This window comes from Oncorhynchus clarkii, chromosome 12, assembly GCF_045791955.1.
Source record: "Oncorhynchus clarkii lewisi isolate Uvic-CL-2024 chromosome 12, UVic_Ocla_1.0, whole genome shotgun sequence".
In the NCBI taxonomy this organism is placed as follows: Eukaryota; Metazoa; Chordata; class Actinopteri; order Salmoniformes; family Salmonidae; genus Oncorhynchus; species Oncorhynchus clarkii.
This window is the reverse complement of record NC_092158.1, coordinates 46129246-46143310: the sequence shown is the minus strand read 5'-3', so window position 1 is coordinate 46143310 and position 14065 is coordinate 46129246. Positions and strand designations below refer to the sequence as shown.

The 14065-nt window shown below is 40.6% G+C and overlaps 1 protein-coding gene across 2 annotated transcripts; it reads right to left on the bottom strand.

Moving 5' to 3' along the window:
- Nucleotides 1-112: 112 nt before the first annotated feature.
- LOC139422054 (solute carrier family 35 member F2-like) lies at nt 113-11039 on the bottom strand. Of its 2 annotated transcripts, XM_071173195.1 has the most exons (10): nt 10890-10969; nt 10460-10569; nt 9195-9318; nt 8901-9073; nt 8113-8240; nt 5980-6139; nt 4125-4281; nt 3532-3584; nt 1378-1532; nt 113-998 (listed from the first exon to the last, which is right to left on the bottom strand). In XM_071173195.1, exons 2-10 carry the CDS (start codon nt 10482-10484, stop codon nt 873-875), a joined length of 1101 nt encoding a protein of 366 aa, XP_071029296.1. In that variant the 5' UTR covers nt 10485-10569; nt 10890-10969; the 3' UTR covers nt 113-872. The 2 variants fall into 2 exon arrangements, with proteins under 2 accessions (XP_071029296.1, XP_071029295.1); XM_071173194.1 differs by lacking the exon at nt 10460-10569 and having other exon boundaries at nt 10890-11039.
- Between the last annotated feature and the right edge of the window lie 3026 nt (nt 11040-14065).

The window sequence follows — 14065 nt, the reverse complement described above, 5'->3', positions numbered from 1 at the left end:
TTCTAAATTATTTTTGGTTGACAAAAACTTAAAATAATCAAGACAGTCACTGAGGGATCTAGCACAATAATGATAACAACATCCACATAGAAAAGAAGAGCCATGACAGATGTAACCAGAAACAAGAGAATATAAAACTTTATCATCAATATACAAAAACACTTTGGCAAAGGCATAATTTCGGCAGACACAAACACCGCAAATGTTTCATTTACCTATTCGTTTTCAGAAGACCTGCTGCAAAAAAACAAAAAATACATTGACCATTGTGTATTAGTAGGCTACTATAGCAACCTGGAATCGCACAAATAAATACTGTTTGGAGGAACTGTCTTTTTGAACGTGCTTTGCAAATACATTGTCCTCGTGGGGAAGAAATATAGTAATCAACACACCATACACTGATTAGTTTAAAAAGGAGGCAGAACACAATGTAAGCCTTTGATAAAATCTAATCTAAAATATATAGATTGTCAACCCAATAGCAGAAAAATATTGTGAGGTTGCATAGTAGCTTGTCTAATAAAGCAAACTAATGAGCCATATTGTTGGGTACATAGTAGCGGGTAGCTCGCTTTGTACCATGCAGTCTGTCGCACCAGGGTACTTGTCAGCACCTAGGCTTCTATACACATATACAACTACAGAAAACTCCGTCATCTATGTAGTTGTTGAAAGAATAACTTAAACATAATCTAGTTGGCTACATCTTCGTGCTGTGTTCTTCTGTAACGTATGTCACTGCACGCCTGTTGCTCGTCTCTGTCCCCTCTTCCTTGGCCCCCCTCCCCTCTGCTCCCGCTTGGAGCAGGTCTGTGGTGGTCTCTCATTTCTGGGGGTCTTTTTCTCCCTCAACAAAGGCAGCAGGGCCGTCAAACTTCGTCGTCCTCCTCGCCGTCGGAGTCCGACTCGGGAACGGGCGTGTAGGTGGGCACAGCGTTGAACATGACGAAGCCCACGGTGATCACCACAAACGACACAATGTACAGGCCTGAGAACTGTGGGTCAGAGGTAGATGTTTTGATTGATCCATTTCACAGACCCTGGATCAGCAGCTATAGTTGCTCTGTATAACTAATTTGTAACACATTTGTGAGAAGGTGCTAGTTAAACATTATGGAAGTCAGTATTTACCTCAAAGATTGGCTTGAGTTGGCTGTATGTTTCATATACACATGACAATGTACATTTCTTTATCTAATCAAACCACAGAATCCTTCTCATTAAACAACAGAAACCACCTTAGGCTTACAATATATGCTTTTGCTCATGGGCGTGGTCCCCTTTCTGTCCAATAAAGGAATTTCTGGATAACAATTTTGGGCACCCCCTCTGGCTCAAGAGCAAACCCACAGAAAAATGTTATATTTAACTCACAACAAAGTAGAAGAGGAAGATGCCACAGAAGAGGCTGAAGAGGTCAGCGGTGAGCAGGGAGAGATTCACTGCAGTGGCACTGGTCATCTTGACCACCAGGGGCATGAAACTGTACAGGGCATACATGCAGAAGGCGTAGGCCGCAAACAGTACGACTGTGGAGGGAAACACCAGGGTTCGTGTTCATTAGGCACCAAATGGAAGAAAATGGTCTGAAACAAAGAAGTGGGGAGGGACTGCCTGGACTTGTCTGATCCAATCATGAAACGCTTATTTAGTGTTTCCCTTTTCAAAGCATTTTGCAACATTGTGTATTACTGAACATGCACCAGGGTTGTGTCCAGTAAAGAAACAAAGAGGAGAAAACATTTGCAACAGATTGAAATGGAGGAGATTGTACTTCCTGGACTTCCTCAATAAGAAATTCAAAGTTTTGTTTTCCGTTTCAAAATGTTCTGCAATATGTGCCCTACTGAATAAGGCCCAGAATCTCAGAAGGGAATTCTACCGGACAAACAAAGCACTTTCTGTAAAACTATTGCACAGAGCAAAATAGCTTTATACAGAGCATATACAGGTAACTGTCAAGAATAATGGAAACATCCACATAAAGTGTCTTAATAGGGCGTTGGGCCACCATGAGCCAGAACAGCTTCAATTCACCTTGGCATAGATTCTACAAGTGTCTGCAACAATATTGGAGGGATGCAACACCATTCTTCCACGATAAACTCAATAATTTGGTGTTTTGCTGATGGTAGTGGAAAAAGCAGTCTCAGGACCCGCTCCAGAATCTCCCATAAATGTTCAATTGGGTTGAGATCTGGTGACTGAGACGGCCATGGCATATGGCTTACATCGTTTTCATGCTAATCAAACCATTCGTACCCTATGGATGGGGGCATTGCCAAGGTAACCAAAATAATGGCATGCCCAGAATTTATACACATGACCCTAAGCATGATGAGATGTTAAATGCTTAATGAACTCAGGAACTACAGCTGTGTGGAAGCACCTGCTTTCCATATACAGTACTTTGTATCTAAATACTTTGTATTTCCATTATTTTAGTAGTTACCTATAACTAGAGTAAAAGAGATTATTACCCAAATTAAATGAAAAAAAAAAAAAAACTTGGGCATAATCGACATACCGTCATGTCCAAAATGATTTGCACCCTGAAAGATGAGCAAAAATAAATAAATAATGCAAATACTGAGCAATATTGCATGCTCAAAAAAAAGGTTTTCAATGGGGTTCAAATCTAGATATGCTTCTGTTTTTTACCGTCAAACCCATCACGTGTGTGCGTGCGTGTGTCGTCTGACCATAGCACCGGTTTTATTTCTTTACTTACCCATTATTCACCTAATACCCTTTTTTCACCATTGTTTAGAGCTTGTAGGTAACCATTACCTGTTGTATTAGGCGCACGCGACAAATAAACTTTGATATGTTACGGGCTATTTTGCTTCCACTGGTCCTGAGGCCCTTGTTAAGGTCAACGGCATCATGAACTTGACCAAGTACCAGGAAATGTTTGCCAAAAACCTGGTTGCCCCTGCCAGGATGCTGACACTTGGCTGCAAGTGAATCTTCCAGCAACACAAGAACCCTAAACACTAATCAAAATCCAAAGGAATGGTTACAATATCAACATTTTGCAATGGCCATATCGGTCTCCGGACTTGAACCCCATTGAAAACCTGTGGTTTGAATTGAAGAGGGCAGTTTATAAGAACAGGCGAATGATATCAAGGATCTGGAAATATTCTGTATGGAGGAATAGTCTAATATCCTTCCCAATGTGTTCTCTAATCTCAAACAATTTAGAAAACGTCTGTCATTATTTTTTACAAGGGGAGAGTGGTAGAGTATTGAAAACAGGGGTGCCAATAACTTTCACCCCCATCTTTTTGAGATTTGTTGTATTACTTTGTTGTATTATATATTCCTCTGATCAATTGTATTAGTAGAAAATATAATTTACACATTTTTGGGATAATACAATATAGATCAGTATTCTTATTATTTCTTTTATAGTATTTTTTTCTCATCTTTATCAGGGTTGCCAATAATTATGGACCTGACTGTATATGATTCTGACAATTGAGTAAGGGGGTTATCAAATATGGGGAGAAAATGAATTCTTACTAATTTTCCAGTTCCATTTAATAGCTGCTACTGCACTGGTTTCCAATATGGCTCTGCAACACAGGACAACAGAAGGTAAGATTGCAAACAGGAACTGTGTCGGTCGACAGACTTACAAAGCACCTTCAAGACCATTCTGATGGGTAGATTTTGCCTAAAATAACTGGTCAAGTGATGAAAATGTGATGTCTGGATGCTGTGGGGGAAAGTACCATAATAAATACAATATGTACTGACTGATGTAGTGCACCAAACAAAAAGTTAAATGGATAGTTTGCTTTTTGAAGATAAGCTAGTGCCAGGATTCAATCTGATCGCGGGTGTCGACAATGAGGCAGAGGTCATTTCCAATTGAGCCGACATCTGCAGCGTTTACTGTGAATGCATTCTCAGTGAACACAGTAACATTGCCTTTAAAAGCTGCATTGTCAACAAACTGGGTTCAGATTGAATCTTGGCCTAAAACGAAAGGAAAGCTAAGTAAGCTTACATTTGTGAAAGTGAACTATCCCTTTAATACTGAGGGGGAGAAAGGCAGGAAAGACGGTCTTTGAACCGGTTCAACCCTGGAGAGAGGAGAGGGAGTGTCTTACAGCTGTACGCCGCTGATCAGGGTGCCAAACAGGCCCATCATACCCAGGAACTCCCCACGGCTCAGGTTCTTCACCGTGTACTCCTGACAAACATTCGACACTGCATACAGTGCAGCACTCACCAGCACCAGACCGTCCCCCAGCAACACATCACTGGCTAGACGGAGAGAGGGAAGGAGGGAGAGAGAGAGAGAAGAGAGGAGGGATAGTATGAGATAAATATAAGGTGGGAGAGAAGGAGAGAGAGAAAATACTAATGCTATTTTAGTCAAACAGTCTTTGACATGTTAGTTAGGGTAATTTGCAGAGCTAATAATATGAGGAATCAGCTCTAAGGGTTTGTGATGAGAGTTTAATAATGCCTGTTTATCTTTTCTCGTGCAGTGAACCCTAAGGCCTCTCCGGATCAAAATGTATGGAACTGTTTATGTCCCGAGAAAAGACACTGAGGTACATTTAAAGCTGTTATTCCTCTATGGATATGCCTGACTAAGTATAAAAAGGTATGTCTTCTACATCAAAAGAAGTAGAGAAAAGCCTTGTCCTAGACTATAAAGCATATTTATTGGAGATTAAACTGTCTGGAAAACAGGCCCAAAGTGTTATAACAATAAATTACAATAGGTAGTGTTCTCACTGGATCAAGGGTCTCCTAGCCAGTAGGTTGACCCCCACTCCCAGGAGACACTCAGGGTATAATATATATTCCTGTGTAGACCCTGACAATAATAACATATATAATATGTAAGGGATATACGCAGTTGTCCCTAGTTACCTCGGCCAAAATGTCAAAATTGGTGTGGTTAAGGTTAGGTTTAAAATCTGATTTTAAGAAGAGAAATAGTAGAAATAGGCTGAGTTTATGACTTTGTGGGTGTGGTAACTAGTGACGACCGATAAACGCCAACATTCTGTACATTACGTAAGGGATAATCAATGAGGGTCTATGCGTTCTATGGAAAATATTGAACGGACGTGGATGGTGTGTTCCACGACACGCTGGTGGAACTAACCTTCCACAGAGTTGCATTATTTTCCAGAGTTTATTATCCCTTTTATACCTTGGCTATAATTAAACACATTTGATGCCAGTTGTGGCCAATATACCACGGCTAAGGGCTGTTCTTATGCACGACACAACGCGGAGTGCCTGGATACAGCCCTTAGCCGTGGTACATTGGCCATATATCACAACCCCCAGAGGTGCCTTATTGCTATTATAAACTGTTTACCAATGTAATTAGAGCAGTAAAAATGTGTTTTTTCATACCCGTGGTATACCGTCTGATATATCACAGCTGTCAGCCAATTAGCATTCAGGGCTTGAACCATCCAGTGTATAACAGACATAAACTGGGCGGTTCGAGCTCTGAATGCTGATTGGCTGACAGCCGTGGTATATCAGACTGTATACCACAGGTATGACAAAACGCGTATTTTTACTGCTCTAATTACGTTGGTAAACAGTTTACAATAGCAATAAGGCACTTCTGGGGTTTGTGATATATGGCCAATAAACCACAGCTAAGGCATTGCGTTGTGCATAAGAACAACCCTTATCCGGGGTATATTGGCCATATACCACACATCCTTGGGCCTTATTGCTTAAATATAAACACAGGTATGAAGCAAAACTACAACACAAAAAAAAAGTATATACATAAAACACATTTTTAAAAATGAAGCTAAATTGCGTGTTTACTGTTCTAATTATGTTGGTAACCAGTTTATAATAGCAATAAGGCACCTCCGCGTTGCATCGTGTTTAAGAACAGCCCTCAGCCGTAGTACATGTATATTGGTCATATTGCACACCTCCTCAGGCCTTATTAAATATCATGAGTAGTGTTCTTACTGGATCCCTGGTCTCTCCCAGCCAGTAGGTCGGCCCCAACCATGGCACCCACCCCCAGCAGACAAACAGCCACTGCCACAAAGTGCACCAGGCGATAGCGTGTCTTCAGGAAGAACCAGGAGAGCACCATCAGCACCGGGATCACAAAGCAGTCCAGCAGCTGCAACCAGAACCACATACAGTATTTTTCAGGTGTAAAAAAAAAGACACTTAGGGCTGGGTGATATGGTGTGGATTTTACCCCCCTTTTCTCCCCAATTTCGTGGTATCCAATTGTTTAGTAGCTACTATCTTGTCTCATCGCAACAACTCCCATACGGGCTCAGGAGAGACGAAGGTTGAAAGTCATGTGTCCTCCGATACACAACCCAACCAAGCCGCACTGCTTCTTAACACAGCGCGCATCCAACCTGGAAGCCAGCCGCACCAATGTGTCGGAGGAAACACTGTGCACCTGGCAACCTTGGTTAGCACGCACTGCGCCCGGCCCGCCACAGGTGTCGCTGGGGCGCGATGAGACAAGGATATCCCTACAGGCCAAACCCTCCCTAACCCGGACGACGCTAGGCCAATTGTGCGTCGCCCCACGGACCTCCCGATCGCGGCCGGTTACGACAGAGCCTGGGCGCGAACCCAGAGTCTCTGGTGGCACAGCTGGCGCTGCAGTACAGCACCCTTAACCACTGCGCCACCCGGACATTTTTAACCGTATTTTATTATTTTGAATAATAAAAGTTCTACAATTGCTTTATGAGTAATGCATGACCCTAGGGTGGCAACACATACATTCTAAGTGATTTATATGGGTCTTTCTTCATTCTGATTGTTTATACTGTTCAATTCAACCCAAAATATTTTCCTCATAACAATTTCCAAATTTCCTGCACTAATTTTAGATAATTTCCACACTAGGGTTACACAATATGGGCAAAAAAATCTCGCCCTTATTTTTAACCAAATGTTGCATTTGTGATTTGACTTGCGATTTAGATCAAAACAATTGGGTGAACTGTTGGAATCTTGGAAATAGAATGTTTGTTCTAATTCTATAGTTAGAATAAATAACACATTGAATACAGTGTTGTTTGACATGTCAACAAATTAAAATGTCAGGAAGGAGTTATTGTGACAGGGTTGAAACCAAAGCATTGGTCAGTGTTTCCTAGGGGACCCTATAATCTTTGGCTACATTAAAACGTTTCTTCATGTAGCCAATATAGTCATGCTAAGCCTATTCCACTGATTTAGAAGTTACTGTTGCATAAATATGCTGATTTAGGCTTACACCATCAGTGGTATCAGGTTGTATTAGCTAGCTGCGTTTGCTCTGACTCAGTACATTTATTAGCTAGCTAGCTAGACAACTAACTAGCTATTAGCATTAGTGGCTAAATTTTTTTAGCTAAAACTTACTAAGAAAATACAAACAAGCTAGCTGTTTACAGATGTAAGAAACAAACTAAGAGTAATTATAGAACGCTTGAGGGTTTATATTAAGAAGCTATGCGGAAACAATATAGTTGACTGAATGTAAGTGTCCACACAGACCTGGCCCTGTCCCCTGTCACTTATGGAGTGCATATGTGACAGGGGACAGGGCTAGGTCTGTGTGGAAAGTGGCATGGGGGGAGGGGGAAGAGAGCGAGAGAGAGAGAGGAATGACTCAAGTAGCGTGTAAACTATAAAAATTGAGGTTATACACAGAATGTCACATTTAACAAAACAAAACATTAAAATGCCGTTATAGAAGGCAAAGGAAAAATCCAAACTGGTCTGTGCATCAATACCGGTACATCAGTGGAGGCTGGTGGGAGGAGCTATAGGAAGACTGGCTTTTGTAATGGAATTAATGGAACAGAGTCAAACGTGTGGTTTCCATATGTTTGATACTATTCCATTTATTCCATTCCAATGAGCCTGTCCTCCTATAGCTCCCCCCACCAGCCTCCACTGTGGTTCATTGTAAAATATGGTATACCTCCAAGCCCTAAAGGCACTTGAATATTAATTTGTGGCGCACCTGGAAAAACCAGTCAGGTGACTCAATGTATCACCTGGATCCTAGATACATCAATTAGTGAGTCATTCTTCACTCAAAAAACACAGTATGCAACGGTATTAGTAATTTCTTACCTGTATGCTGGTCAACGTTGTAAACTGGTATGCCTTCACCACTGTGTAGTTTGCCTCTACGTCCGTCAGTCCCATAAGTAAATACCGCCACCATTTTGTTTTTAAAATCTGTAATATATTCCCATCACCTGTTAAAACAGCAAAGCGAGAATCCAGAGTGAGACAAAAAATTTAATATTTTATGAGTTAGCAGGACTGTTGTTTTAGTCTCGCTGTGTAGGCCACGGTTGTGTTCATTGGGCACCAAACGGATGAAAACAGTCTAAAACATGAAAAGACTACAAGGACTTAAAAACACCCATTTTCATTTCCCTTGCATGCCGTAATAAACACAACCCATATAATAATCACTATTTTTTATCCCAGTAGGTAGGATTCCCAAATATCCCCAATTAGATTCGGAACTATGTGGCTTCACAAACTCTACTGCTAGTGTATGGTCAGGAAGATCAGGGCCTGTTTGAATACCTCCATCCTGCATCCTCCGTTCCATCCTCTCTTCCTTGAAGTAATGACTGATCTTAATTGGTTGAATTGGTGAAAGTAATAAGGTGGCATAACCTTGCTTTCACCTTTCAAAGTATGCATAAAAATATGATATCCTCAAGGAATCAACTGTAGGAAGGATGCATTTCTAAAATATTCTAACTGGCCCCTGCAAATAATGACAAAGGTGATGATTCTCACTAATATTAGCATTTTTGGACCAAAAACAAATGCAAATCAATGTACTCAGTCAATGTACTTTAGCATTAGCATGTGTAGAATTCAAGGCGGTGGTTTCTGACCTTTTCTGAGGCTGAGCGAGGCCGTGTAGGTGAGCAGCAGCAGGACGTAGTTGAGGAAGCTCTGGAGCATGGGCGTCTCCACACCCGCTTCCGCTAGGTACTGGCAGCTGACCGCCGTACCGCAAATCAGCATGGACAGGGCCTGGCCCATGGCGATGGTCTTCAGCAGACGCCTGCCAAGGTCATGTTAACATCAATCAATAAATCACTTAAATGTACTGTAGAATAATATGCCCATTTTGTGTCTGTGCATGGTCTGTTGCGTCTGTGCGTTGTTTGTCTTGTTGTGCTCACCATGTGAAGATGCCCTTCAGCTTGTAGTTGCGCAGCCTGGCACAGGCTGTCCAACAGCTCTTTCCATGTCCACAGTCAGAGCTCTCTGCAGGCTCAGAACCATCCATTTCCTTCTGAGGTATCCCTGAGAACCCCACCAAAACAGAAGGGGGGGGGGGGGGGGGGGGGGGGGGGGGCAGATTAGGGAAAAAGAGAGAGGTGAAACACCAATAGAGGGAACTGAACAGTTTTATTAACAATGTCTGCATCAAAGACCCAGACAAGTAGTGTGCAGTAATCTCCCCTGGAATTTAAGGCCTCATTATATTGTGCTCAACTAGGCACTCCAAGGAAGGTAACACTGCTAATTATGTTTTTATGTGTCAATCTTTTTCATGCCAGATTAGTACTTTTTGAAAAGGAGATTAGGCCTACGTTTTTATAGCCTACAGCTCTCAACTATTCCCAGCCCTTTAATACGAAAGGTTTTTAATCAAGGAAGACATTTCATGCAGTAGCCCTGGTGGTGTGATAAAGTGAGCGGGCCTCGCTTGTTTCAATAGCCCAAATCAGATATTTAAACATTTAGATTTGTGGATGACAACAACACAAATACTATTGTGCATGGTGTGCAATTGCTCCTCTGTAGATGATACATTTTTAATTAAACTAAAAACAGCAAACACAGGATTTTTACTCAACGGGCTGTCACAATCTGAAACATTCATCCACATCCTGTCACAATATGTTGACCACGTTTCCATCCAACCATTTCATGCGAATGATTTACCTGATACATGAAAAAAAAGTCACGATCAGGCTGATGGAAACATGAAATGCCGGTAAAAAATTTTTTTTATAAATTGCCAACATACAATTTGTTCGTTCGACGTAGTGGGATCTGTTTGTGTCTGTAAAATGTAATAATCTAGAAATGGCGTTGGAAACGCCTTTATGAGTAAATACTTCAAGAGAAGAACAGAGCACCTTAGGCACGTTGACTTACTACTTAGATTTTAGCGGAAAGGGTTATTATAGCCATCATATCGAAGTCAATTTAGAGTCACGCGATATGTTGTGTAGTCCTCCGGGAAAGCTTGCAGTTTGTTAGGCTAGATGAAATTGATTAACTTCACAGGGTGATGAATGTGCAAGGTGATTAGCTTCATACCCCTATGCAATACATTTCGAGGGTCTTATTCTGCTGACATGATGATCAATGCCGTTTGACAAATACAAATAATATCGCCCTTATCAATAAAAATCTCAATGTAAATAGACTGTACCTGCGAGCTGTTGGCTAGAGCGCATGTGCCCAGACCTGCAAAAGCTATGTGTGTACTACAGCATCACGCGCAGCCTTTTATCCGCAAATGGCAGTTTGATGGAAACATATCTGGTGGGAAAATGTGCATATTGTTTAATACAGACTTTCAAATATTCCAAAGATTGTCTGTCGCAAATTGGATGGAAACCTAGTTACGGTCACACCTTCCTATTAAAACACGTGGCCAAATAAAGTAACAAGTACCGAACACACAATACTAAGACTTTCAGCCACTACAACATTTTAGACTACAAATGTAACGCGACTACAATGATACAAAATTACAATCATATAACACCATACACTCGCGAGCAAATCTTGCGAGGCATCGTCACGCGCGCCACAGACTAAATATCTAGACATTAAATAGAATATGGTAGTTCATCTACCTGCATAGGTTAAAGTCTCCTCGGCGTTCATTTGAAGCTACGGTTAAATCGAGCGCTCAAAAGACATAGCATAACTCTCGTGGCCAAATACATCAGCAGGCACCTCAATGGGTAAATCTAACAAATTGTTTTTTACGACAGGCCCAAAGGACCGCCTCCTCTTCTGAGATTGGCCAAGAGGCTGTTGTGTCACGTCAATCTCTTGATCAAGCCCATGACCTTGCAACCAAACTATGATGTGGTGCTGAAGGGAGTCCTTTCGGGCGACAGCGGAATGATGCAGACAGTTTTGATATTTGATAAGGCACTTCAGCACCTCATCATCACCACCAGATTATATAATATTCTTATTTTTGTAGGTATTTTTTTTTTAAACGGCATTGTTGGTTGTGGGCTTGTAAGTAAGCATTTCACAGTAAGGTTGTACCTGTTGTATTCGGCTAACGTGACAAATACAATTTTATTTTTATTTGACCAAAATGTTGCAATATTTAGAGTTTAGACAACACCCATGACAGCTAGACTGCAACATCCATCAACTTCGTGAGATATAAGAACTAATACAACATGTTAACAAATAAAAAAAGTAGTTTGGGGATTCATTAAGCAGACTGTGGGGTGTTCTGAGTTCGGACCTGCCCTTGCCTGAGAGAGACATATATATATAAACAAAATGATATCCCATGGTGGAATGATAAGAACGCCTATGTTATTGTGTAGAAACTGATATCTTGCCGTCCTTGAAGCATTCAAAACTTTGTCTTGTGTCGATTTCACTCTCCTGCAGTTCTCTGCGCCTGTTGCATCATTTTTAACCCACTGTTGCCAGTTAGCCCACTATGTGATCAGTAGGCTAGACCTAGGGTTTAATAAGATAATTTCCTCTTATACTGTATTATATCTACAGTACCAGTCAAAACTTTGGACACACCTACACATTCAAGGGTTTTTCTTAATTTGTACTATTTTCTACATTGTAGAAAAACCCAGATGAAACAACACATGGAATCATGTAGTAACCAAAAAAGTGTTAAACAAATCAAAATATATTTTAGATTCTTTAGTAAGTAACCACCATTTGCCTTGCTAACAGCTTTGCACACTCTTGGCATTCTCTCAACCAGCTTCACCTGGCATTTTCCAACAGTCTTGAAGGAGTTCCCACGTATGCTGAGCACTTGTTGGCTGCTTTTCATTCACACTGTGGTCCAACTCATCCCAAACCATCTCAATTGGGTTGAGGTCTGGTGATTGTGGAGGCCAGGTCATCTGATGCAGCACTACATCACTCTCCTTCTTAGTCAAATGATAGTCCCACTACGTGCAAACCAGATGGGATGGCTTATCGCTGCAGAATGCTGTGGTAGCCATGCTGGTTAAGTGTGCCTTCAATTCTAAATAAATCACAGTGTCACCAGCAAAGCACCCCCACAACATCACACCTCCTCCTCCATGCTTCACGGTGGGATCCACACATGCAGATATTATCCGTTTACATACTCTGCATCTCACAAAGACACATCGGTTGGAACCAAAAATCTCAAATTTGGACTCATCAGACCAAAGGACATATTTCCACCGGTCTAATGTCCAATGGCCGTGTTTCTTGGCCCAAGCAAGTCTTCTTATTGGTGTCCTTTGCGTGAATCCAGCCTTCATGGTCAAATTGTTGCAAAGAAACCACTACTAGTCTCCTCTGAACAGTTGATGTTGAGATGTGTCTGTTACTTAAACTCTGTGAAGCATTTACTTGGGATGCAATTTCTGAGGCTGGTAACTAATTAACTTATCTTCTGCAGCTAAGGTAACTCTGGGTATTCCTTTCCTGTGGCGGTCCTCACGAGAGCCAGTACCATCATAGTGCTTGATGGTTTTTGCGACTGCACTTGAAGAAACATTCAAAGTTCTTGAAATTTTCCAGATTGACTGAACTTTATGTCTTAAAGTAATGATGGAGTGTCGTTTCTCTTTGCTTATTTGAGCTGTTCTTGCCATAATATGAACTTGGTATTTTACCAAATAGGGCTATCTTCTGTATACCAACTCAAACTCATTACGAAGGAAAGAAATTACACAAATTAACTTTTAACAAGGCACACCTGTTAATTGAAATGCATTCCATGTGACTACCTCATGAAGCTGGTTGAGAGAATGACAAGAGTGTGCAATGCTGTCATCAAGGCAAAGGGTGGCTACTTTGAAGAATCTCAAATATAAAATATATTTAACACTTTTTTTGGTTACTACATGATTCCATGCGTGTTATTTTATAGTTTTGATATCTTCCCTACTATTCTACAATGCAGAAAAATAGTAAAAATAAAGAAAAACCCTGGAGTTGCTGTGTCCAAACTTTTGACTGGTACTATATATATATATATATATATATAACAATTTGACTATAGGTTATCATCCTTATGAGTGAATACTCCAGAAAGTTAATATTTGATAATTAAGAATTGATGGAAGTTGAATTGTCATGCAATATACTGTAGTGTAGACCTATATATGAATTGTATCACTGCTTTTCCATTAGCCTATAACATTAAGAAACCAAATGGCAAGTGTATATATGAGTTATTGGCATAGGCCTGTAGAACTAAGACACTTTGTCATACTTTTGAAATGAGCATATGTAAAAATGTAAAATGTAAAAAAAATATTTATAAACGTTCATGCCCTTTTAGGTATGATACCGTAACTCTCGCATAGCATAGTAAAGATCCTTACCTGCGTTAGCCTGTTGTATTTTTTTCTGTTTGTCCAAAAGTAAAGTTGGTATGCTATTTCGAATGCGTCAGTGCCGAGCGAGACTAGGACTCCAAAATGATCGAATTTCCTCGGTCGCAGCGCACAGGGAGAGATCACCTGTTGATTTTTCGAGCTATTTTAAATTACATGTTTTAATGAATGTTTAGACACATTTCACTGCACACAATATATTATTACTTATTTTCCAGTGTTTCATAGTTTTTAGTGGGTGACATTCTTTTTTGATAAGTGTATATTATTAGACTATTTCAACATGCATTTTAATTACACGTATGGATTTTGTTTAGTCTAGCTAAAAAAAACTAAAAAACGGAATATGATGATAAACCATCAATCAGGAAACATGCATTTTTTCTCTCCAGATTTTGTTAAAATCCTTTTAGCAACTACAACACCGTAAATAT

Bases quoted from the DNA above. Each gene is read 5' to 3' on its own strand.
- LOC139422054 (XM_071173194.1), bottom strand. From the start codon at position 10,920: ATGAACGCCGAGGAGACTTTAACCTATGCAG. The intron at 4,282-5,979 runs GTAAGAACACTA...CTCTCCGTCTAG, and splicing joins TGGGAGAGACCAGGGATCCA to CCAGTGATGTGTTGCTGGGG. The intron at 3,585-4,124 runs GTAAGACACTCC...CCTGTGTTGCAG, and splicing joins CTGATCAGCGGCGTACAGCT to AGCCATATTGGAAACCAGTG.